The 23491-nt window shown below is 43.4% G+C and overlaps 2 protein-coding genes across 6 annotated transcripts in view; one reads left to right on the top strand and one right to left on the bottom strand.

The window, feature by feature from the left end:
* TRAK1 (trafficking kinesin protein 1) overlaps nucleotides 1-5392 on the top strand; it is a 124289-nt gene extending 118897 nt beyond the window's left edge. For 3 of the 5 annotated variants that reach the window (XM_079299928.1, XM_079299927.1, XM_079299926.1), the window contains exon 17: nucleotides 2426-5392. In XM_079299928.1, the coding sequence (XP_079156054.1) occupies nucleotides 2426-3224 (799 nt within the window). In that variant the 3' untranslated portion in view covers nucleotides 3225-5392. The remainder of the gene's footprint in view (nucleotides 1-2425) is intronic. The other 2 variants (XM_079299930.1, XM_079299929.1) reach the window with 1 other exon arrangement.
* Nucleotides 5393-10070: 4678 nt separating this feature from the next.
* Nucleotides 10071-16556, bottom strand: CCK (cholecystokinin). Its single transcript, XM_079299942.1, has 3 exons — nucleotides 16411-16556; nucleotides 14647-14904; nucleotides 10071-10734 (listed from the first exon to the last, which is right to left on the bottom strand). Exons 2-3 carry the CDS (start codon nucleotides 14900-14902, stop codon nucleotides 10598-10600), a joined length of 393 nt encoding a protein of 130 aa, XP_079156068.1. The 5' UTR covers nucleotides 14903-14904; nucleotides 16411-16556; the 3' UTR covers nucleotides 10071-10597.
* Nucleotides 16557-23491: the final 6935 nt, after the last annotated feature.

The following is a 23491-nucleotide window of genomic DNA, read 5'->3' as shown; positions in this document are numbered from 1 at the left end:
TCCAGCTAAACGAAATGCTCCTTTATCTGTTTCTTTTCTCAATCTAACCCTGAGACCATCACTGGGCTGAGTTGCTGAGGCCACTTTGAGTCTGTTTCTGTGGTTGTGTCCAGGGTACCCTGCGGTGTTACTCAGCTTGATGGGAAAAATATTTCCCAGTTAAAGCAATGCCAAAATGATCAAATGGAAAAAAAGGCAACGCCTGCAACTGCTTTCTTGCAGGGATGGCTTGGTTTATTTTAACTGCACTGTAGTGTATAATTGTGCAGAAAAATTAGTAGAAATACTAATCTAGATATCTGTGCAACTGGAATCTGTATCTAGAAAGAGTGAAGCTGTTGGAGTTAATAAACCATTGGAGTGCTATAGTTTTCATCTAGTGATTAGGATATGGTGAAAGCCTGGTAATTAACACCATATGTCTAGATTTCTGAAATGTGTACAGTCATATCTTGTAGAAAGTCAGTTCATGCAGAAACTTCTCTTCCTTTTTTCTCCCTCATGCTTTTCAAGACTTCTGTATTCTGTATTTAGCTGTATGGGAAATGTACCACAGTGGGTGTCACTGCTCTTTAGTTCTGCTGGAATCAGAACTATCAGGGTCCAGCTTTAATCTGTGCCGAAGAGAAGAATTGTAAACTAACTTCTTTCCACTCAGCCTTGCCTTCAGAGTGTGTGTGTTGCTGTAGTGGGTGTGTGTGGCCTCCTTAGCTCTGCTGGGAGAGATCCTTCTCCCCTGCTGCCTCAGCCCAGGCAGGACATCAGGATGTGCCTTAGCACATCTGCCACATGCACTGACAGCCACAGCACACACGGGGGTGCAAGGAAACTGCATCCAGAGCCACTAAGTAAAGCTGTGTTTCTAATCACATCTGCCAGTTTTCTCAAATAAGTGTTTCATTACAGTATACCTGGAGGAATATATGGGATTCCTCTTGTTGAATTACAGCTGCAATTCACCTTCCTCAGTTTCACTTGCTTATGGTAGAGCTTGGTATAGTTCCAAATCAGTGTTAGAGATCATGTTGGTCAGATCCTGTTTCGCCTTGAAAAGAAGACATGATTTGAGATTTCATAGCATCAGACTAATATTTTCCTTATTAAGAAGTGCCTTAAAGATACACCGATTTTTGGACCATGGGACTAGAATTTCCAGTGTTGTGTGAATTCACATCACCTGCTCACTGTAAACCAAGGATCTAGATGATGTTCTAAGCTCACCAGAAGCTGCAGCTGAAAGCATTCCAGGTGTCTAACCTGTTTTGCACAGTAGTATTGGCTATATGGAGTTCAATACTGTAAGGTGAAATGAGACTGAATATTACAGTCACAACACCATCTCAGCCCTTTTTGTCTATATGGGCAAAAAAGATACAATTTAGTCATTAGCCAGAGTCTTCTCTTGGAAATCCAACCAGATTGTCTCAAAGTGGCTCTTTGAGATGATTTTCTTGTGCAGAGAACCACACTTACATTAAAGTCACACATTATGGCTGAGGCAATCCAACAGCATGGCTCTGCTGAAAAAGGAAGATCCGACTCTCTCCCCTGTTCCTTCCCCTCCCAGCTGCTCCCAGTTTTCCCATTGTTTTGCACTGGCCTTACTTTCTGTCTGACTTTATGCTGAGTTCCTTCTACTTGCTAACCTGGCAAGGTGAGGGAATAGATTTCCTTCTTTTTGAACAGTGGTGATCTTATGTCAGTGAATCCTTTTTTAGCATTAAGTGTTGCATTGTGCAAGACCCTTTACATGCCATTAGAGGTGATGAACCCATGGTTAGGAGATATTACTGTGGAATTTTTTTTTTTAATTATTTGTGCATGTGTACTTGTGGGAAACACCATCATTTACACATGGTTAGAAAAAGTTGGATTTTTTTTTTCTCTGAAGGTGCATGGAGCTCTTGGGATTCTCTCAGATATGAGTTTGGAGTGTCATAGATATCCCACATGCCTCGTTTTTGGAGTAGCTAAGTACACCATGCCTTAGTGAATGAGTGTTCAGTTCTGTGTGCTCAGAAGTGACACTAAAAGTAGATGTCTTGCTTATACCATTAGTCCAGTCTCCCACATTTCCTTGTCTCTTAGAAGCAACTGGGAGTTGTGACAGCTAGTAGATCAGGAAGTGAAAATAAAGGTGTTGATCACAAACTTGTAAATAGTTCATCAGGAGAAATGTAGTGGGGGGTGTTGGCAGTGACATTAATCCCGTGAGGACTGGGCTCTGTGATGTGCAACTGGAGATGTGTTTTGTGAGATCTGGTGGTTTTGCACTGGCAATCACATTTGTGGGTAACTGGGAACTTTCAGTGTCCTGTGCACTCTCCAAATGGATAAAAGGCCTTGCTCAGGGTTTAAAATGTTGCCTGTAGTTAATTTTAATTTTCTCGTGGAGAGAATAATTTGAGTGCTCCTTTGCTTTCAGCCTTAACGCAGCACCTACTCCAGCTTGTGGCAGCATTAGCAATTTGAAAGGCACCCCAGTGGCTACTCCCTGCACTCCTCGGCGTCTGAGTTTGGCCGAGTCCTTCACCAACCTCCGGGAATCCACCACGACGATGAGCACGTCCCTGGGGCTGGTGTGGCTGCTGAAGGAAAGGGGCATCTCAGCAGCAGTATACAATCCACAGAGCTGGGACAGAGCCAGCAGGAGCACCCTGCTGAACACGTACTCCCCAAAAATGGCGATCATTCCTTCCACTCCACCAAACTCACCCATGCAGACACCTTCTTCGTCCCCTCCGTCTTTTGAGTTCAAGTGCACCAGCCCACCTTATGACAACTTCTTGGCTTCAAAGCCTGCTAGTTCAATCTTGAAGGAGGTGAGGAATAAAAAGAACATCAGAAACAGTGAGAGCCAAACTGACGTGTCCGTTTCCAACCTTAATCTCGTGGACAAAGTCAGAAGGTTCGGTATTGCCAAAGTTGTGAGTTCAGGGCAAACGTCAGCCCCTCCTTTAACTGATGACCAGGGACCTCTTCTCTGTGGGGCACAAGGACCAGTGAGGGCCCTTGTTCCTGGAGGCCTGGCATCTGACGGTCTCCCCTTGGGCTGCCCTGCCGTGACCAGTGCCATCGGAGGCATCCAGCTGAACACTGGCATCCGAAGGAATCGGAGCTTCCCCACCATGGTGGGTTCCAGCATGCAGATGAAAGGCCCAACATCCCTCACTTCAGGGATCCTCATGGGAACCAAGCTCCCGAAGCAAACTAGCTTACGATGAAGGACTTTATTTTTACAGCTAGTCTTTTTAAATGAAAATACTCAGATTCTTTCTCCAGTCTCCTTTTCCTTTCCCCACCACCCCTTCATTGCCTCTTGAGTTCGACAAATCAACTTCGTGCCTAACGGGAGAAATGTGTAAACTTTGTATAAAATGTGTAAATATGTACCAGATATATTGTAACTAATTGGATTATTTTACTGTTCAATCAAGTGCAAAAGGCTCTATGTTATGATTGCTGTATTAGGGTTAACTTGTTAACCTTTTGAAAAGGTTTTTTTTTTTTTTAAGATGCACTGAAAAAAAAACAGAAGAGCAAAACCAACAAAAAATAACTTGACTAGAAAAACGTGAATTCTGTAGCTAGCCTAACTTGAGTCAAAGGTGCATGGGAAGCTATTGAATGTGTTATGTGAGACCTCTCATTACATCACTTGAAGCATGGGAGCATTTGTGCTTCGTTAATACTGAAAAAAGCACTCAGTTTAACATGTGGTAGTTTTAATTTTGCCTCTGTATATGAGTTGAGCTGAGTTATTAGAGTGCCTGGCTATTATGCCTGAATGGATGAAATATTTTTTTTTTCCTGTTCTGTATTTGCCTCCTCCCCAAGATTGTAAACTTGAACTAATACTGTGTTGAGGTCAGCAGGCCTACTGGGTACCTGGGATATTGACATCCTACCACTGCTGTTTCCTTTGGCACACTTACACTTTGTGCAACTTCTTTCTTTGTTGTTTTTTTTTGTTTTGTTCTTCAATGCTGCACTGGATTGTGGAAGGGAAAATGCTTTATTACGTGTTGCTGCCACTGAAACACGCTTTGTCAGTGCGCCCAAAGAAAACAGTTTTCACAACTCGCGAGGTAAACATGGCAGTGACTTCCTAGAAGTCCAAGTTGCGGAACAGATCGACAGATAAGAATGTTATAAAAGAACATGTAGCAAAAACAGTATTAGGAAAAGGTGAGTCCTTGAAACCTCAGCAGAGAACCACAGAAAACATTTAGTAATGGAATGGTACAGGCAGGAAAGAACAGCTTGCAGCCCTCACGCTAATCTTCGTGTTTCATGCATGTCAGAGACAGTGGCCTTTTAAGCAGGGTGAGAATATTCTCCACACATTTTCGGTTTTCTTTTTTCAGAAAAGCCTTTTACATCCAAAGTTGGACCCTAGCATAGGTAAAAATAGGGAAATGCTTCATTTTCGCTGTGTTTTTAGAGTGAGGGAAGCACCTGCCATACAAATTCATAACCCCTTCTTTTTCAGAAAGGAAACTTAAGACCTCATGCAACCTTTAGTTGCCAGGCAATCCTAATTATATTGCAATTTTTTCTCTGTTTCTCCTAACCTTCTGCAGGGTGCTTGTAGAAAGTTTTGAAATACCTTGGAACTGGAATAGACTGGAGGGAGCTTGTTTCTAGAGCAGAGCTGAGGCATAAATATTTTTTGGAAGAGGGGGTGGAGAGGAGCAAAGCAGGGAGGGTTTAGCATCCACTTTCTTTTCTTTGCACTTCTTGTGGCACCTAAATTCAAGCTCCCTGTTTGTTAGCATTGTCACACTACATGTAATTGCCGTGAATTGCCATTTGTACCAGACTGTTACTAAATTATTAGCACTGATAATTTCTTGTATAAATGAATCTGTCTTTTAGTCTTTGTGACAAGAGATAGGTGGGTGGTTTGGTTTTTTTCTGAATGAAGTAGTTATTGCAGTAGTGCTATGGACACTAAGGATATTTTTTGAGAAAGAAAAAAAACACATCGGTCAGTTACAGCATGTGTTTGAAGACTTCTATTTATTCTATGAACTTACAATGTTTTAGTAAAATGCCATCAGCTCTGTTTGCTGTTGTATGTGTGCACTTATTGCAAGTACATTTAAGTATCTTTTTATTTGAATGTATCTTAAACCAGTAGATAGAATAACAGTTGATTCTGAAAAAAAGTCATGGACTTAATGGACCATTTTATATTCCCAGAGGAAGAAAGCAATACCATAAGAGAACTTAAATTGTAGAAGTTAATCATGCAATTGGGAAGTATTATTTAGCCTTTAAATAAGATGTAGGAGCTGTCCACCCACCAGAGAAAGCAATTGTAACACATCAGAATTATGAAATTTAATTTTTTCTTCACTAATATCAATAAAATAACAGAAAAGTTGCATTGTTGTGTGTTATTCAACTTTTTCCTGTTCTTTTAAAATAAATCTTCCCTCTTGATCATTTGCTCTCATCTCTTAGTTAAAGCAAAATAAGAGGCCATCATTTGATTTTTTAAATTCTTAGACACATAACTGGTTGAAAAGTTTCCAGATTTTAAGTTGGCTGAAATCAGTGAAACTTGAGTCAAAAGAACAGAGAGAATGTGCTTTTGGATTTTTTTTTTATTGAATTGTGGCAATGCAGAATTGGATGTTGTATGGTTTCTGTATTTTGAGGAGTTTGCACTCTCCTGCCTAATACAGTGCAAAACCTGTAGTGACAAAATGTGAAAGTACAGAATAAGGAGGAACATCCTGTTTTTGAAGGAGACAGGACTGAGGTCTTCTGTTAGCCAATATCTTTGTTACTGAGGGAGGGAGCATTACAGTGATGAAACATCAGGTAGTGAGAAGCTCAAAAAAACTGCACACATTGTGAAAGCAAAGTAATGAAAAAGCTCCTTGGAGGAGGGAATAATCAGGAGTAACTCTTAGAAATGTTAGCCTCATTGAGAAAGGATGTGTGTGTGCATGTGAGGTGGAGAGGGAAATAATAGCATTTATATCACACACTTCCTACAGAGACAAAATGGGACAGCAGTAATATCAAAATGAACACGTGGAGGGCTTTCATTAGTGTGGTGCAGTGCCCAGTACCAGCTTTGAGAGAGGCTGATGCCAGGGGCACAGCCAGGGACTGCCAGTGAGTACAGACATCCTTCCTCTCTGCACAGCTCTGTGTCTGAGGGAAGCTGGTGGTGGGAAAGTTAATGGTTAATGGGAAGGATCCAGGGAGGAGAAGCACTGTGCATCCAGCCTCCTTGACTGGGAACAGCATGAGTTAAGCAAGTGCCAAACCAGGGAAGGTGATAGCTGATTCTGAGGTGCACAGAAGACAGAGTGTTGAAATTGCTCTCCACCCTTGCAATGTTCAAGTATCTCAGAAACTTTTCTGGATGCATCTTTGCTTCTATCAATTCTCATCTGAAATCTGGGTTGGAGGGGAGAGGAAGATGAGGTGCTGTGGATTATGTCTAAGACTGGGCTGTAGATGGCTCCTGGAACACGGGATGTTCTTTGGAGAGCCAAGACTAGCTAGAAATGCCTTTTTTGATTCTTCCCCTCTTCTTTTTACGGGTATCCTAAGCATTGGGTGGCTCCCAAGATACTGCTATTGTGCACAGAGGTTTAAGAGTTCCTCCCCACTCCCTGAACGTATTTACTGGCAGCTCTCTACATTGAATTGAAAAGCCCAGAAATGCTGGTGAGATGTGGCCTGCCTACCTTTGGTGCAGACAGCTCCTGCTGCCTGTGGCTTGTATTCACAGTGAGGAATTAGCCTTGTTCAGTTGTGCTATCACATCTCACTGGGTGCTCTTCAGACCTGCTTTAATTCAGTTAACGAGCCAACAAACCACAAAATGGTAAGGAAAATAAAAGGCCTTAGAAGTTATTGCTGCTGAGCAATATCCTTGGCTATAATGTAGGCAGTGGGCTTTCATGTGAGAACTGCATACGCTTGAGAGGCCAGTAATGTTTGTATTTAAAAGATGACAGAGATTTTTGTCCTGCTGAAATAGGTTTCAAGCTGTGCTGAATCCAATTGCTATTCAATTGACATAGGTACTTAGAAATTATTAAAGCTTGAACAAGCACACAGCCAGTTTTTTCTTTATTTAAGGGAATTTTAATGAACTTAGGAGATACTAAAATTGAACATGCAGAGAAGCCTTTTGCTGTTCTGCTGGGACATGGAAACGTTCATCTTGTTTGACTTGCAAATTCCTGTGCTCAAGCCTTGGAGAGGGGATTGCCTGGTCTGCTGTCAGGCTTGCTGAAATGTGCACAGCTGGGCTGCAGCTGGGAACATCTGGCTGGGGCATGTAGTCAGCACACGTGCAGCAAGGATGGAGCAGCTGGGGATGCATCAAAACTGGGGAGAGGAGAGCAGGATCCACACTGGTATGAAATACACACAAAGTCAAGTGCACTGGTGCAGCTCAGGATTCCTTCACATGCAGCCCCAGCTCCCAGGGAGAGCTGCCCCCTCCCCAGGCATGGGTGCTCTCTCTCTCTTGCCTGGGATTCCCTTCATTCCCACAAGGACCACTTGCTATTTGCACCTTTTTCACAGCTGTTGTATGCACAACTCTGCAAAAGCAGAACCACAAGCTTTTCCCAAATAATTTATGTGGAGTTTGCAGCAAGCTGCTTCATTCATGGAGATTTGCCCAGCAACTGTTTTGAAATAAAGTTAATAAAGCTGGGACAGACCTAATAGGATCAAGCTCATGAAGAAAATACACTGCAATTAAACACAAAAAGGTATTGATTTGCTATTTCAGCTGAGTAAATTTAGCACCTATGCACATGTTTTCATAAAGATAAATTTGGATAAAGCTAAATTAAATGTTAAGAGAGTTGGCAGTGCCAGAGATCTCACATCCCAGACAGCACCAGGAGGTTGTGTCAATGCACTGCTGTGTGTGCTGGAATCTGTGGGGCAGTTCTCAGCCCAAGCCTTTGCTGGATGCAAGGGGCTCCTACCCAGCAGAGCCTCCATTCCTGAGGCTGCTGTTTCCCCTGGGTTAGAACAGGACAGCCTGGAGAGTGGCTTCACTAATGCCCTGGGATAAGGGTTGCAGCAACCAGGGCTGCATGACTTTCCCAGGTTTGCTGTCTCTCCCCTGTTTAGCTCAAATTAGCACCTCCAGGTCACCTGGTAGCTGAATGGTGTCTCAGCAGCCTTTACAACTCTTTCCTATCTGGGGAATTTCTTGTGTTCCCAGAGGAGCAGGTGATGGATATTTTATGATAATGAGGATAATGTTGCTGAGCTGCCAGTAGCTGCTAATAGTCAGCTCCCCTGGTCTCGAGGAACAGCACTGTGTCCCAGAGTCACAGTCCCTCTTCATAACTACTGCATTTCCCCCTGCAATTCTTTATTCTTGACACTCACTTGCTCCAGTCAGGTGCTGAAACCGTTTTTGTGTGTCAGGCAAAGGCATCCCTCTCCTGGAGGAGTGACATGTAAAAGCTGCCAAACGCATCACCTGGCTGCCCTGAGGGCTGTGCACTTTCATAGACATCTTCAGACACCTTCAGAAGAGAGGAATAGGAAAAGAACATCTTTGTCTCTCCATCTATCTGCCTGTAGGAAATGAAACAAAGGAGAAAAGGAAAAGGTTTGTTTTCTTTCCTAATGACAACATTCTGCAGTAGTAAGGCTTGATTTGTAACATCACCCACTCCCAGCCTCCCTGCAATTTTACAGTATTAAATCCTTTATTAGTATAAGCCAGGACTGAAAACATTTAAAATCATTGCTTGAATGTTCCTGAAATTAATTTAAAATATAGCAGTGAATTTCTTTAAAAGTAACATCACTTTTGCAAATGTATAAATAAATGGGGGTTTAGATTTATTTGTATTTTCCTCAGTTAAAAAATAGATTAATTTGTTTTAATTTCTTGTTTGAAAGTTTTGGGGGAAAAAATGGGCACTTTGCACTATTTTGCTGTGAACAATAACCAAAACCAAAGAGAGAATTCAGGTGATTTAGGACTCATTATGCTTTGAAAGGAACCTAAAAAAGCCAGGCTAGGTGGCTTGGAAACTGGTTGACTGGGAGGAGCTTGAGAGGAAGAAATGCAGAAAAGCATTTCCATGTTTTCAGGATGAGATCCACAAGAAAAAAATAAAAATATTCGGTGTTATGAGAGAAGAACACTCCCTGTTACTGTTTGCTGAACTCTCACTGCAAATTCTGCAGTGCTGTTTGCTCTCCCAGCTGCTGTTGGGAGCAGCTCCTCAAAGAGTTTTTGTGCTCAGCCCTTGGCACAACCATTTTGGTTTTTTTCTCAGGGTTGGTTTTAGTAGAATTTTGGTTTAGTGCAAGTATTTTTTATGTATTGATTTATACATTTTGTGTTTGCCTATCAACTGCTGTAGAAATTGCTGCCTCTTTCCTTTGGCAGGAAACCTTTTACCTGCTTTCTTGCACGTGACAAACATTTTCCTTTTTGTATTAGTGAACACACTTGGGAGAAACTCTGGGAGTTATGCAATGCAAAAATCACCTCCTTTACAATTTAGGGCATTCCTTAGATGTGAGATCCAGCTGCTGAAGGAGCTGCAGGGAGGCTGGTTACCTGTGGTAGTGGAGGAGCATGCAGGTAAAACAATTTTTTTGCAGCCTGCCCAGGGGCAGATGGGAATGACTGACTGCAGGAGCTGCAGGGTGCTGGTTTTGCACAAGCTGGGATCACTGCCCAGCTCTGAACTTGGGGCTCTCTGCCCTGCTCTGAGCCAGGTAAGAGCTGGGCAGAGCTTCCCTCCTCCTCTCCACATCGGTGGGCAATATCCAGCTCAGCCTCTGTGGTATTTGGGAGCCACCTCTCTCCTGTAAGGATGCTGTGACTAGACTGATCCTGTACCTTTCCCTCTCAGGATCACCTTCTGCTCTGTCTTTACCCCCTCCCAAATGAATCCTTGGCTCACCACACAGCAGGGAATGCTCTGTTTATTCTGTGATTTGCAGCCATCAGCAGAACTTTCACATTGAATTCACAATATAAAACAGATAAGTCAGGACAATGAAACACATTGGTGTCATTCCTCTTTTGCACTGTTTTGGCACTGTTGGCTGTTCACTGCCCACATGTGGGCTCAGTGAATAACTCAGTGCTTTGCAAACAGGGTCACCATAGCTGGTCTTTTCTGGCAGTATTGTGCTGCTGTGTTTATATTTGGACATGTTCCCTAGAGATCAAAGCTATTGGGACTGACACAAAATTTCTCTGAAAAGTGGATAATCTGACTATTAACACATGGAATATGTTTACAGTGCCAAATTGAAGGCATTATGCTGACTCTCTTTATAGTAAGACACCCAGAAACATGCAGTGACAGGACAAGGAGGGATAAGTGAAATCATTTTAATATAATATCAATGTATGAGAAACCACAAAAGAAAGAAAACGTTTTCTGGAAAAGTCTGCATATGTATATATTGCATTTTATAGTCTTACAGACAAACTTATGTCAAATACATGATTTTAAATACTTTAAAACACTGATTCAAAGAGAACAACAAATTGATTTATCTCTTTTTGTACAGACATGGGAGTGTGATTTCTTTTTCCTCGTTTGCTATAGTTTGGTGTTCTTCAGGAAGAATACTCATATTCTTCAGCACTGCGGCGTCCAAAATCCATCCAGCCCATGTAGTCTCTGTCATTTATCCTGTGAGTGGGATCAATGCTCTGTACCCTGTTTCCCATAACTGAGAATCTTCCAGCTGAACCTAGGAAAAAAGTGTTTGGGAGAGCAGAGAATAAGAGGACTCATTAAACATTTTCCAGCTTCACCCATGTTCTGATCTGGCTTGTGCTCATCAGCAGATGTCTGCTATAGTTGAAATGGACCTAATTCAGGCCATGTAGCACCACTGTCATGTCACTGGGTAAAACACCAATAGAAACCTCATAAGTAATGTCCTGGAAGTGGATTGGATTTTTTCAGTGCAAAATAAACAGATAATTTTCTACCTCCTGCTGCAGGAATATGCTGCTCCTGTCTGGCAGGAAGGAATATAGACAGATTTTTCCTTTTTCCTCCCTATTTTACTAGAGAGAGAGAGTCCAAAATATTTCTCACTATTCCTATAAACTCCCACAGGGTTTGCTGGCCCATATATTTGCTGGCCCTATGTGCAAAATAACCACAGCCCCATGTTGCTTAAAAAGACATAAATATAAGTACACGAGATCTTACAGTGCAAATTTGGTAACAAACAGGGCAGAGTTATGAATCCTAGGTTTTGTGGAAAAGTGGGAATAGTCCTGAAATGGTGAAAGCTGTGTCTGGAATTCACAGTTAGAGATACCTGATGCTGGAATTATGCAGGGCTTTTTACTATGTCAGGGATTTTTTCATTGCTTATCCAAAGGCTTCATAATTCTTTTCACAGCAGAGTTGGGTGCTGATTTCTAATCTTGCCTTATCCTTTCTGTATGCCTTGCTTAAGGCATCGAAGAGGCACAAACCATTTGCAAGGAGAATTTATGCTTAAAGAAAATGGCTGCAATCCTCTGTTATCACAGTACCACATGGTGTAACTAAAATTACAGGGAAAGGCAAATTACTTCTCTCTGTACTCCCTGAAAACAGACAGAATTGATATATAACAATTATTAGATGGAGTTAAGTTTTGAGTGAGGAAGGGGCAGATTTACTATATTAGTATTCAATGCAGACTGAGGCTTGATCAGAAAGGAAAAGGAGCCCAAATTAAATCCCACATATCCAAATTTACACAATTGCTTTGCTTTCAGTTTCTTGTGTTTTGAAGAAACTTCTATTGGCTCTGTGCTTTTTTAACTCAAGGTCTTCCTCATGTAATGGTTTATAATGAACATGACCCAGTAAAACAAAAAGCAACTGCATTGCTTTGTTAGTGGTTGCAGGGAGTTGAAGGTACACACAAACATAAAAAAGCCATGTTTAAGACATTTACCTAGAACAAAATGACAAAAAAAAAATTCTCTAGAATAGAAGGTCTATCATTAAATGCTCAAACCCCATGAAATTCACATTCATAATTCAAAAAGTGCAATTGAGGTAATGACAATGGCTCCTTGGCACAATAACCAGGCAGGGCTCAGGCAGCACAGAACCATCACTCAGACGTTGGTGCTTAAGAGACTTCTGAGCCTGCCTTGACCTGAGGGTGTTAAAGGCTCCCACAACTCTCTGGCTGGTCAAGGGCTCCTAAGAGGACATTAAACGTGCTTGTCACCAGCTTGAGAGCTGCAGCATCTCTTCTACATGGTGCCAGATTGCAGCTGAAAGCCTCCTGATGAACATAGTTCCCAACTAGGTCACAGATTTTCCCAACAGCATCATAATTACCTTTCCTCAACCCACTAGAGATGTCATGTGGGTATTGCAGAATCAGTGTATGACAAACATACTCAAGATTGTAGCAGTTCAGCTACAGAGCTGTCATCAATCCCCAAGCCTTTGAGAGAACTGAGCTCTCTCACTGTTTTAACTAGAAATACTTTACAAACCTAGCCTTTCTATTAATCATGACAGCAAATGCCACTACTGGTGACTGCTAACACTAACAAAAGCTCAGACTCTTTCCCTCTAGATGGAATTTTCTAGTGATTATAATGGTTTAGACAAGTGACTAATACAGTAGATGTAAGTGTTCTACAGAGATTTCTGAAGTATTGCCCAGAGTCTTCACAATAAATGAGAATATAAAGTTTTGATGGGAACAACATATGTATGTTATAAAACAAATACTGTTTTTCCTGTGAATTTTCTCTCCTGTAACCAGCAACTGCATCTACAAGCTAGAGTCTAACTAGCCTAGTCACATCACAAGAGTATCACATCTGCTTCCAGACCCTTTTTAGAGTTAATTATACATGTCAAAAACATATATGCAGGAAATTGTCCCTCATATTAATATTTGCAGAAAAAGACATCTTAAATCCAAATGGGGACTTTTCACTTTATCCAGTTAATCTATTTGGAAATGTCAGCCACATATTTAAGAGAATATAATGGATACATAAACTAGAAAGAGGAGTTCAGTTTCCATATGGGTGGACAACAATGACTAGGCTGGGGAAAGGTAATGAGGATTCTGCTTTGCAGACTCCTGCAATAAGTAAGAACTTTAGGTGTAGCATTGAATTGTGGGATTTCATATCTGAATTAACTTTCCATTAAATTGCATAAACAGCTAGAAGAAGCTCCTCAATGGATATCATGCAAATTGCTAACATGAGATGAAATCTTTCAGGCATTGTTGAAAGCCTTTGATTTTTCTGTTGTTTCTAATTTGGCTGTGTTCTGAGTGGCATCTCATAATTGCAGACCACCATCACAGATAAGCATAAGGCTTTGCCTAGCAAAGAGGTCAACAGGGAAGCTGTCAGGAGGGGAGGGTTAAATGATCTTCATTATGTGGAGAAAGCTCTTACTTACAGAAAGTGAACTTTATCCTAAGCACAGTCTGAGGCTGGGTGTCAATTAATTTCTCAGTGTCTGCATGTCCAGGTAATCCTAATCCCAATTACTGGCTTCACTTGAAACCCTCTTTCCTTCTTAGATTTCTTTTCTGTCTAGAGCAGGGCAAAGGTTGGAGTGAAGCTTTCACAAGTAAACAAAATTTCTCTAGTGGCTCTTGCTGAGGTTGGCAGCCAAAAGGCCACAGCAATTGGGCTGTCATGGTGTTCCCCTATTGAGACACTGAGCAGTACAGAAAAGAGACAGCTCAAAAGGGAAAATGTTTATTGGGGAAGTTTCAGTGACCAATGATTTTGAGCCATCATTCTTACTGGCAGCACCAATGGCATGCTTTTCTGCCTATGTAAAATATGTCCTGCAGGGTGTCAACAGTGATAGCTTTACTCTCTCTTAGGTAATACAAACGTTTCCTCAGGTGACCAATAAATCTTATTATAAGAATTCTCTGTAAGCCTCTTGCTCTACTGATACCTCATGTCCTTGTTACACAGTGCTGTGGAGGTTTTAGATAACTGCAAGATTGTGTTCCCAGGTTGCCTGAGACCAAAACCTTCCAGGAATCCATGTGTATTGAAGCAAATATGCTTTTACTTCTCATTGTTTTTAATTATTGCACTAATAAATATGAATTCTATGTTTTGAAAGCTTTCATGTTATTGTAAGTACCTCTGGGAACAAATATATGAGAAATCTAATACTCAGAATATTTCCCTGGTACAGAGATTTCTGACTGAGGTGAAGCTAGCCATTTGGTCTGTATTTATTCTCAGAAAAGTTTTCCTGCTCTTCTAACTTTAGAAGAGGGAGGGATGATTTTACCTAAATGAAAAAACCTTAAAGAAAACCTAATTGCTTTTTCTGAGATACAACATACTGAAAATACCACCAAAATAACAAGGCAATGGAAATAGTTACAAATAAAAGCTGGACTATAACCTAAGGGGTAGGTGACATTTTCTCCAGTTATTTTTATATGACTCTCAGTCAGAGGCTGCTAAAAAGAAATTCTTTTTTTGGAAGGGGGCATTTGGAATGCTGTCTGCCTCAGGGATAACCAGGCAAAATCTAAATTCTTCTCTAGGAATTCACGTTAGATGATGACAGGGTTATCTCAGCTCCTAGGAGCCCCTGCAGGAACTCCCAGTGGCCCAGAAGAGGCTGCAGCCGGTACCTTTTCTGGCTTGCTGGAGGTACTTGGCCAGCAGGGCGCCGATGTTGGCTCTCTGGTCGCTGGCGGCATCCAGCCGCGGCAGGGATTTCAGGGGCCCGGCGGAGGACGGAGCGCGGGAGTGCCGCTGGTGCTCTGCCAGGCTCTGCTCCAGCCCAGCAGGCAGAGGATTCCCATCGTGCGAGCCCAGAGCTTGCTGTCCGAGGGAGCTCACCGAGAGCACGGCAAGGAACACGCAGATGCACAGCCCGCTGTACATTGCTGGGGAGAAGAGGGACAGTGGGCTCTTACATCACCAGATTTACTACATTTTGTGCAGTCCCTGACCCCACCTTCCCTTGGGGATGTTGGCTTCGCAGCAAACCAGGCTTGTGCCGGTTTTTTTTTTTGGGTTTTTTTTGTTTTTTTTTTTTAAAGTAGGTAACTGCGGGATCTTAATTTGGAAAATACATGCGTAAGTAGCTAAATATCCCTGCTAAAGAGGAAGATACAGATAATTAATTTTGTTTCTTCCAGCCTAGTACGTGCTGCATCTCCCTGATCTACTTCATTCTTATTTACTTTTCTTTCTTTAGAAGTTGTATTTCATAAAAACTTAAGGGACTTGAATCCATCTTCCATCTCTGTGAAAAAAATTTGTGATTCGAACATTTCAGTATTTTGCTATTGCAATAAAACTCTGCTGTTACTACTCAGTTTTGACCAGTTCCATGAAGAACCTTTATAAAAAAAAAAAACACAACAGAAAAAAAAAACCAAAAAACCAAAAACAAAAACAAAACAACCAACAAAAACTTGCCCCAGTGAAAGAAAAACCACAATCTAATACTTCTACCCCAAAGCATTTGATCTAATAGCTGGAGTGACAGAAGCTCTATAGTTAAAAGTTGTAAGAAATAAAGTGCAATTTAATAATCTTCTTCAGACTAAACAAAGATTTTAGATCTCTACTTCTTCCTTAAATGTGTACAAAGCAAAATAATGTTGGTTTACTAAATCGTTTTATCACATAAGCTGAAATGGTACTTTTTCCTGGAAACAGAGAAATTACTCTCAATTCTTAGAAGAAACAAGACTTCATGCTATGGGTGTAATTTTCACTTGAAAACACGTATTATCTCAGCTAAGTGAGACTTTTTGAACTGCTTCACTTCTGCTTGTTTAAAAGTACACTTAACACAACCTTTAAATTTTAAAAAGGAATAAAACGAGGTTTATTTGCCCAACACATACACACAGGTCAAAATCATTCACAGTATATAAAACATGGAAGTATTAAAATGTTCTCAGGAGACAAGTGAAGAAAGTTGAAACGTCACTCCGACGTGGTTATTGGTGATATACCCAACTAGGTTTGGGTACTCAGAAACCGAAGGTGCATTGCGCCCTTTCAGCTGTCCCGAGTCCTGTATTACTTTTTCACACAAATACATGTGAATACACACACACACACACACACACACACACACATCTAAGTATTCATGTCCTTGCTACGGTCTCCAAAGCCCAAATCTCACCCCTGCTGGCCGGTTCTCTTCCCACCTTCCCAGCGGTGGGAAGCCCTGCTCGCCGCACCCCGTGCCGGGTTCCGCCCGGCTGCCCGCGCTGGTCGGGAGCGGCCGGGATTCTCCTTCCTAGCCGGGAAGCGTTTCCTCCGGCACAGAGCGCGATGCCCTCCGAGCCGCTGCACAGGTAAGCAGTAGGTATCCTCATTTCCTTTGTCTCCCCACCCTCAGCAGCACTGCCGTCAGAAGAGGTGCTACCTACCTTTCCGCTGCGCTTTTCCAAGGTCCCACTCGAGTCGGGAGCAGCGAGTCCCGTGCGTGCCCAAGCGGGGAAGTCGGGGGAGACTCAACCTGGGCCCCTTAAATAGCGGCGGGCACCGCGGCGGTGTTTACACATCCGTGACGCAGCCGGGGCCGCCGCCCCTCCCCGCCCCGGGGGTGCGCTCCGCGGGGGGAGCGGGGCTCCTTCCCTCCCTCCTTCCCTGCCGCGGGATGCGGAGCTGTGCGGAGCTGCCCTGCCCCGACGGCCGTGCCCGACTCTTCCCGGAGGGCAGCGCTCGGCTGGGCACGAAGGAGCTGGAGACCCCGGCTGCTTGCAGCTGGGTGATTGAAATGCTCCTAGCCGGGGTGTATTCCCGCGGCTCCCGCCCCGACCAGAGGCTCCAGGTGGGGCTCGTGCCCTCAGCACCGGAGCTCCGGCCGTCGGGAGTCGCCCGCAGGCGGGAGCGCTCGCCCTGGCCGCGCTCGCCAGCGGTGGCAGGTGCGGGGTCTGGGGCGCCGGGTTCCGATCTCTGCGGCTTCCTGAGCCCGGGGCCGCAAATGCCTCCATCCTCCCCTTCCTCTCACAGGCTCTCCCGAACATCTGCTCGGGAAAGACGGGACACTCATTTTATTTAATAAGCAAAGCAAAACATAAAGCCGTGGACGATCCCCGCAGAAAGCCGTGGAGATGCCTTCGGCGGGGGTTCTCCCTCACGGACACAGAACTGCCAGAGTCTCCCCCGGCCGCTGCAGGGACCGCTGTCCCCTCCCGCGCCCTCAGCCGGGCCGGTGCTGCCCAGGGCATCCGCAGCAGCTTCGGACACTCTCCCGCCCTCCCGCCTCCTGCTTTTCGGGGGATGGAGGAAGCGCCCTCATGCCGGGCTGCCCGGGCTGCCACAGACGGACGGGCAGGGCCGATAGGGGCAGCCGTGCGGTACCACCCGAAATTCCCTGCAGCTCATCCCTGGAGCCCCAGCGCTGGGCTCAGGCGTCACTGTGCGGAATATGTGCTTAAAGTTCACAATTTGGAGACACGCAAGTGGGCGGGCTGCTTTTCCCTTTCCGGGAAGCGGGCCGGGCAGCCCCGAGACGCCGAGGCTCCGCCGGGAGCCGCCTGCGCTGCGCGGGGGTGCGGAGCGGCGGCCGGGCCGTGGCCCAGCGGCTGCTGCGAGGGCTCCAGCCCGCCCAGGCAGGGCACGGGGGAGCGTGTGTGCTTTAACCTCTCAACCCGGGGCTCCCGGGGAGAGCTGCGCCGCTTCCCCGTGCTCGCCGCAGCGCCGGTCGCGGCTCACGCCGCCCTGCGCCCTGCCCGGCGCGGCCCGCAGGGGGCGCCGCGCCCCGCGGAGATCCAGCGGCGCAGGGACGGGGAGCCGCGAACAGCCGGGAAGAGCCGCGGCGGGACCGTGCCGCTGGGCGCGAGTGCGGAAAGGCCGACCTGCCGCAGCTCCTCCGCGCGGGGAGCCCTGGCTGCCGATGCCCTGGGTGCCCGGGCTGAGGCGCTGCTGTGGATGGAGCGGGCGGGAGAAGGATGCCGTTGTCCCGCGTCCCGTCACCCTGGTGATGCGAGGCTCGGAGGTGACAGAGATGGCGATGGAGCAGCTCTCCCACCGCCTCCCAGCTGCTGACAGGGTATTGCCGGGCGGGATACGGCACCTGAGCTGCGGGTTGCCTTTCAGCTCCCACATCGGTGCTGGCATCGGGCAGAATCGCCATCCCGAATTGATTAAATGAAAAAAAGTCAATCAATACCTCCTTTGAAAAGGTAAATGTTAGTCAAAGCAGATTGCCAGAGAAAGGAACAGCCTTGAAATTATTCCAGCAGTACGTGTCTAATGGCTCTGTCTGTCTCTGGAAAAAAATTCTGTAATATTCCAGATAATTCAATTTCACTACTTTGGCTCAGTGGGAAAAATACTCACTGCTATTAGACAATTAAATAGTTGACTCTGAATTGAACTGTAGGTGTCTGGGAAGAGTATCACAGTCTTTCGGGAAGGTACAATAACAATTCTGGTAGAGCCACATCAAGCCCTTGTGAAACCCACTGTAGATAATGAGTTCCCAAGGGACCAGCTCAAAGCTCAACAGAAGAAAAAGAGAGAGCAGAGCACTTGTAATATATGCTGATGCATAATTCATATCAGATGGATATAAATGCAGGCATTTAAGTCTGACATATTAGCCTGGTTGAACAAATATGCACTGCATTTACATTGAGCTGATCTGGAATATCAGTTCACTTATAAATACATCCAGGATTGGACAAATGGAGTGAGAGAGTGTATGTGTGTGCATATGTGTGCCAACCAAGCTCCCTTGCTGTGCTCATGAACAGACAGAAAGGAAATGCCATATGAAATGGAATAAAAAAAACAGGAATGATGTCAAGTTATTAAAGTCATCAGTGCTGCACGATCTATGGCCTGGGTGATTGACTCTTGAACACTGGATTTTCCTAATTTTATTCCATAATACCTGTATGTATAGTCCTTGGTGATTATTTTCTGGCTTACTTACTTTTTTCTTCAGGGAAAGTTTGAAGCTGTAGGGAAGTTTCTGTCCTCAGTAAATATATGCTAATTAATGGCATTTTAGAATTGTTTTGAGCAGAGATAGACCTGTTTGGCATGAGCAAATATGACAGCAGGACTCTGAGGTAAGTTGCCTGCAGAAACACAGACTATGTATTACTTTTCTTATTGGCACAAAAGGAAAGAATTGGGATTTAATTTGCAGTGACCTCTAGGTTCCAGGTCCAGTGTTCTTGTCAGGTGCTGGCCCTAGGTGTGCACCATGGATTGCAGAGTGTCAGCCACAGGAGGGCCTTGTGCCACCATCACAGCTGGGGTGAGACAGAGGCTGCCCTAACACAGGACTTCAGCCTTAGATCACCAGGAAGGAAAGTGCTTTGACTGCACCAGAGCTTCAGTGATATTGCAAGAATCCAAGTACATAGACAAAACAAATTTAAACCTAAAGTGAACCCTGCAATGCAGTAAATGCTAATATAGATACATCCCTGAGGAGGAAGCTAAAAGATGCCATAGTTTAGATACTGCAGGCTTTTAAAATTTGTGTTCTGCCAAGAGTCTGTTAAAAGATTTGAGTTTCTCTAACCTTCCCCCGACAATCAAGGCACCTCTATCCCCAACTGCTTCCTCTATTTATCTGCCAAAGGTTTTCTCCTGTTTAGCTGAGGTGGCAAAAGAGTGTGCATGGTTAAGCATACATTTTGTGCTGTGTCAGCACAAAGCGGGGAGTTTTGGAGCAAGAAGGCAGCATGAGAACAGAGGGATGGAGACATTTCCTTATGTCAGTCGTGCAATGGGAATGCCTGGCACCAACAGAGCACAAGCCATGATGCTCATGTCCCTGTCCCCCTGCTGAGAGCTGGAGCAGAGCCTGCCTGGGAGTGTCAGAGTGGCAGCAAACTTGGAGATGCAGCCTTGGGAGATACCCTGTGGGACCAGGTGGCTTCATGTCCATGTGCATGACAAGAAACACATTCTTTTGTTTCCAAGTATTACATTTTTGTTCTGATTATCACTATGCAGGGTTTTTTTTTACTTCCATCTGGACCCTGACACTTACAGGTAATCTTCTGTACTAAGTTCAGTCAAATTATTATTTTTCAAACTTTTAAATGTGAAGATGATGGAGTATTTCTCTGGAGGATTACAATGAAGTAGGAACAATTGGCAGAGAATAGCAGGGAAGGGAATGGTATGGTTTTCTGGAATTAACAGATGAATTAGTGAACAGATTATTAGGACCAACTGCATGAATTGTAGATGTAAAATGGAGAATATATTTTAAGACAACATGTTGTTCTGCTATTTTTTGTGGATATTGACTCAGATGATAATTTTTTGGTATTCTGTTTTTCCAAATAATTTTAATTTTAATTCAGTAATTTCTATGTAAATGCTTTCACAGTAGTCTCTTTTCTCCCTCTTGAGAGGAATGTAAAACTAAGTGAAAAATATGGTTTTGGACAGGTGACCAGCAGTAAGGGATCTGGGTCCTCTGCCTGAAGAATTCTGACCTTTCACAGAGCAGTGCCTCAAACTAATGTATTAGTCTCTGACTGATACATCTTAAGAAGGGTCCCATGGAAGCAAATCAGCAGAGCTGGTGCTGAGGATGTTTGAACACTCACAGACTGCTCTGCAATGGAAACAAAAGAGCATCAAATAGAAATAATCACAGTAAAATAAATTGGCTTGAGTTAGGAGGGAGTTTGAAGATCATCTTGTTCCGACTCCCCTGCCATGGCCAAGGGTACCTCCCACTAGACCAGGGAGCACAGAGCCCCATCCAGCCTGGCCTTGAACACCTTCAGGAGTGGGGCAGCCAAAGTGCCAGTGCCTCACCAGCCTCAGAGTAAAGAAGTCTGCTTCAAAAGTGTACTCCTGGTGTGAGCTATGTGCACTAATGCAAATTCATGGATTGTAATTAGAATTAACCACCATCCTGCCATTGTGTGAAGAAAATAAGAGGAAAATCCCTTTTCCAAGGAGAAGGGTTGGATTTTTTAGAAAATTGGATTTTAACCTGCACCCATGAAATTCAGGCTGTTGGTATGCAGGGTCCCTATAGATCAACTGGAAAACCTAATTGTGTGATGTCTTCAAATTTTGTTCCTTGTAGTTTTCAGAAGATATGGCAAAGTGGAACAGAAAAAAACCCAGTCACTTTGTATAAGACCACCCAATTCTAAATCACTTTTTTTTTTTAAATGTTTTTTGTGTGTTTGTTTGTTTTCCTCTCTGCAAGACCAAACTGATTTTCTGTGGGAACTTGCTATGTATCTTCCATACTGACCACAGTACAGGGGCTTTTGTGCAAGCTGAAAACTTGAAACAGAAATGAATGTGCTGGATAGAAATAACAAAGACATGAATTGCCTGTTATTGGCAAGTTCTCTGTTTTCAGCAGTACTTTATGAGTTATGCTGGAGCTTCTCTTGATTGTTGTTAACTCAGATATATGTCATTCATCTCAGGAATGTCCTTGGCCTTCTTCAGAGAAGTTTCTAACAGACCTTGAGTTCTCTGCCATTCAGACTTGAAGTACTTGCTTCATCAGATTATTATTTTTTTTTTTTTTTTTTTTTTTAGCAAGAAGCTGTGATTGTGCTTTTATCTATGAAACTAAAATACGTATTCATAGGTACTGGAATCTGATGGCACTGTTTATGTTTTAGGCAATTATACTTTATTCCATAATTAATATTTCCTTTTATGTAGGAGAAGTCATTCCAGCACACTTCAATATATACATACTAGTTAATTTATTATAAAAATAGACTACTACAGAAAGGAGATACATTGTACCTTTTGTACCTTTCAAAATACTTTGTGCTTTTCCTATGTGCCCTCCACCTCTCTGCCTGGACCTGGACAAAATTGTCTTTTCCACTGTGTGGAATTAACAGAATGCTGTAGGAGACACTGTTTGCTTCACACTTCTCTTCTTGGAAAGGCAAATATTTCACTAATCAAGTTTGTCAGACAATTTAAAATCTAAAAAAGGAAGTTCTATAAATAACAAGTACAATGTTTTAGCTTTTTGTCTTCCAAACATTTGCACATTTTCATCTATGCTAAAACTAGAATCAGGATGTAAGAATAGCAAAGTAATTTGACACTGGACAGACTGGACAGCCAATAAAGGCTTTTTAGTGTCCTTCAGAAGAGACAGTGTTTCTGTTTGATGTGTAAGTAGATAGGACAGCTAGAGTCTTGTTATTTCACTTCTGCTGTTAAATTATACTTTGTAATGAGGAAGCAAATTGAATTTACCTGGATGCAAAATATGAATTGTTATTCTGACAATTCCTTTTTAAATAGAAATGATGGAAATGTCCATGGAGGGTGTAAGTGCTACACAATTGTTTTGATTGGCTAGAATGAAATAGAAAAATAACAGTGTTCTTTGGGCACCAACCCTGATTGTCTTGCAGTGAGCTGAAGAAAGGAATTTGGTATAAGAGTGCTATAAAGAAGATACTAAAAAGTCCTAGAAATTGCCCACTGGATGAAGCCAATATTCCCCACTTTTGACAAGGCTGCTCTAATTCTGCAATGTCTCTTTGATGCAGTGAGAGAGGATTATGTGTTGTGTGCCATGCCCAACACTTACTTATTTGTAACAGACAAGAATTATCATCCAGACAGAGCAACTAAAGCTAAGGGGAATGATTCTTTGGAAGCAGACAAACCTTGATATACACTGCTTACTGTTAGGAGCAGCCTGCTGGAGTCGAGCTGAGCTAAGGGTGTCAGGCACCTGCTCCAACTTGTGTTTAAGAGGAGCAGACTGGGTGTCCCCTGGTGTAGCCATCACACCTTTGTCCTGATCTGATTGATGGTGGTGGTTGCCTGCAAGGTGACCTACATTCAGTATTTTTTGGGAATCAGTGATATGCTCTAACTGCTCACATGATTGCTGGGGTTCTGTGTGAGGACATGATTCTGTGGGAGATAATGCCAGTGGGAGGACCTCAAAAAAGCTGTACACATCATCCTCTTGTTCTAGAAGTATCCACTGTTTGGGTGTGTGTAAGCTCTGTTAAGTGGTTGTTGGCTACTTGATCAGGATAACCCATACCTGAAATGCTCATCCACGCCAGTATAGTGCTGGATCTGATGATGCTCTCGGGCATGCCCCCAACTGGCATTGTTGTGCTGGCATTGTGTGACATCCTCACAAAAGAGTTCAGGTCATGACCAACACGCTTTCAGATCCTTATTTCCAGGAAAATTGTGTCAAATTGCTTCAGGCTTAGTGAGGGACAAAGACTTAAAGTGGGATACCAGTCCATCATATCTCCAGCCATAAGTAATACAATGATAAACTGTTTGATCAAAACATTTTGAAGTGGAATTGGTCACCACATCCTAGGACACTACTGAACATAAAGCCCACACTTCACATTTAATGAATGTCTAATACTTTAGATATATTTTAACATAACAGAAAGATAAGCTCAGGTTGGTTTGTTGGTTTTGTCTAAAAAAACCTCTTCACTCTTATGAGTTTGAGTCACTATCCTGAACTATTTTAAAGACAAGCCTTTA

This window comes from Erithacus rubecula, assembly GCF_903797595.1.
Source record: "Erithacus rubecula genome assembly, chromosome: 3".
NCBI classification, from domain to species: Eukaryota; Metazoa; Chordata; class Aves; order Passeriformes; family Muscicapidae; genus Erithacus; species Erithacus rubecula.
Note: the sequence above shows the minus strand (reverse complement) of the source record. Positions and strands in the feature narration are given on the sequence as shown.

Excerpts from the sequence above, each read along its gene's own strand:
- CCK (XM_079299942.1), bottom strand. The coding sequence starts at position 14,902 with ATGTACAGCGGGCTGTGCATCTGCGTGTTCCTTGCCGTGCTCTCGGTG. Across the intron at positions 10,735-14,646 it reads CCTCCAGCAAGCCAGAAAAG|GTTCAGCTGGAAGATTCTCA; the intron begins GTACCGGCTGCA and ends CTTTTTTCCTAG.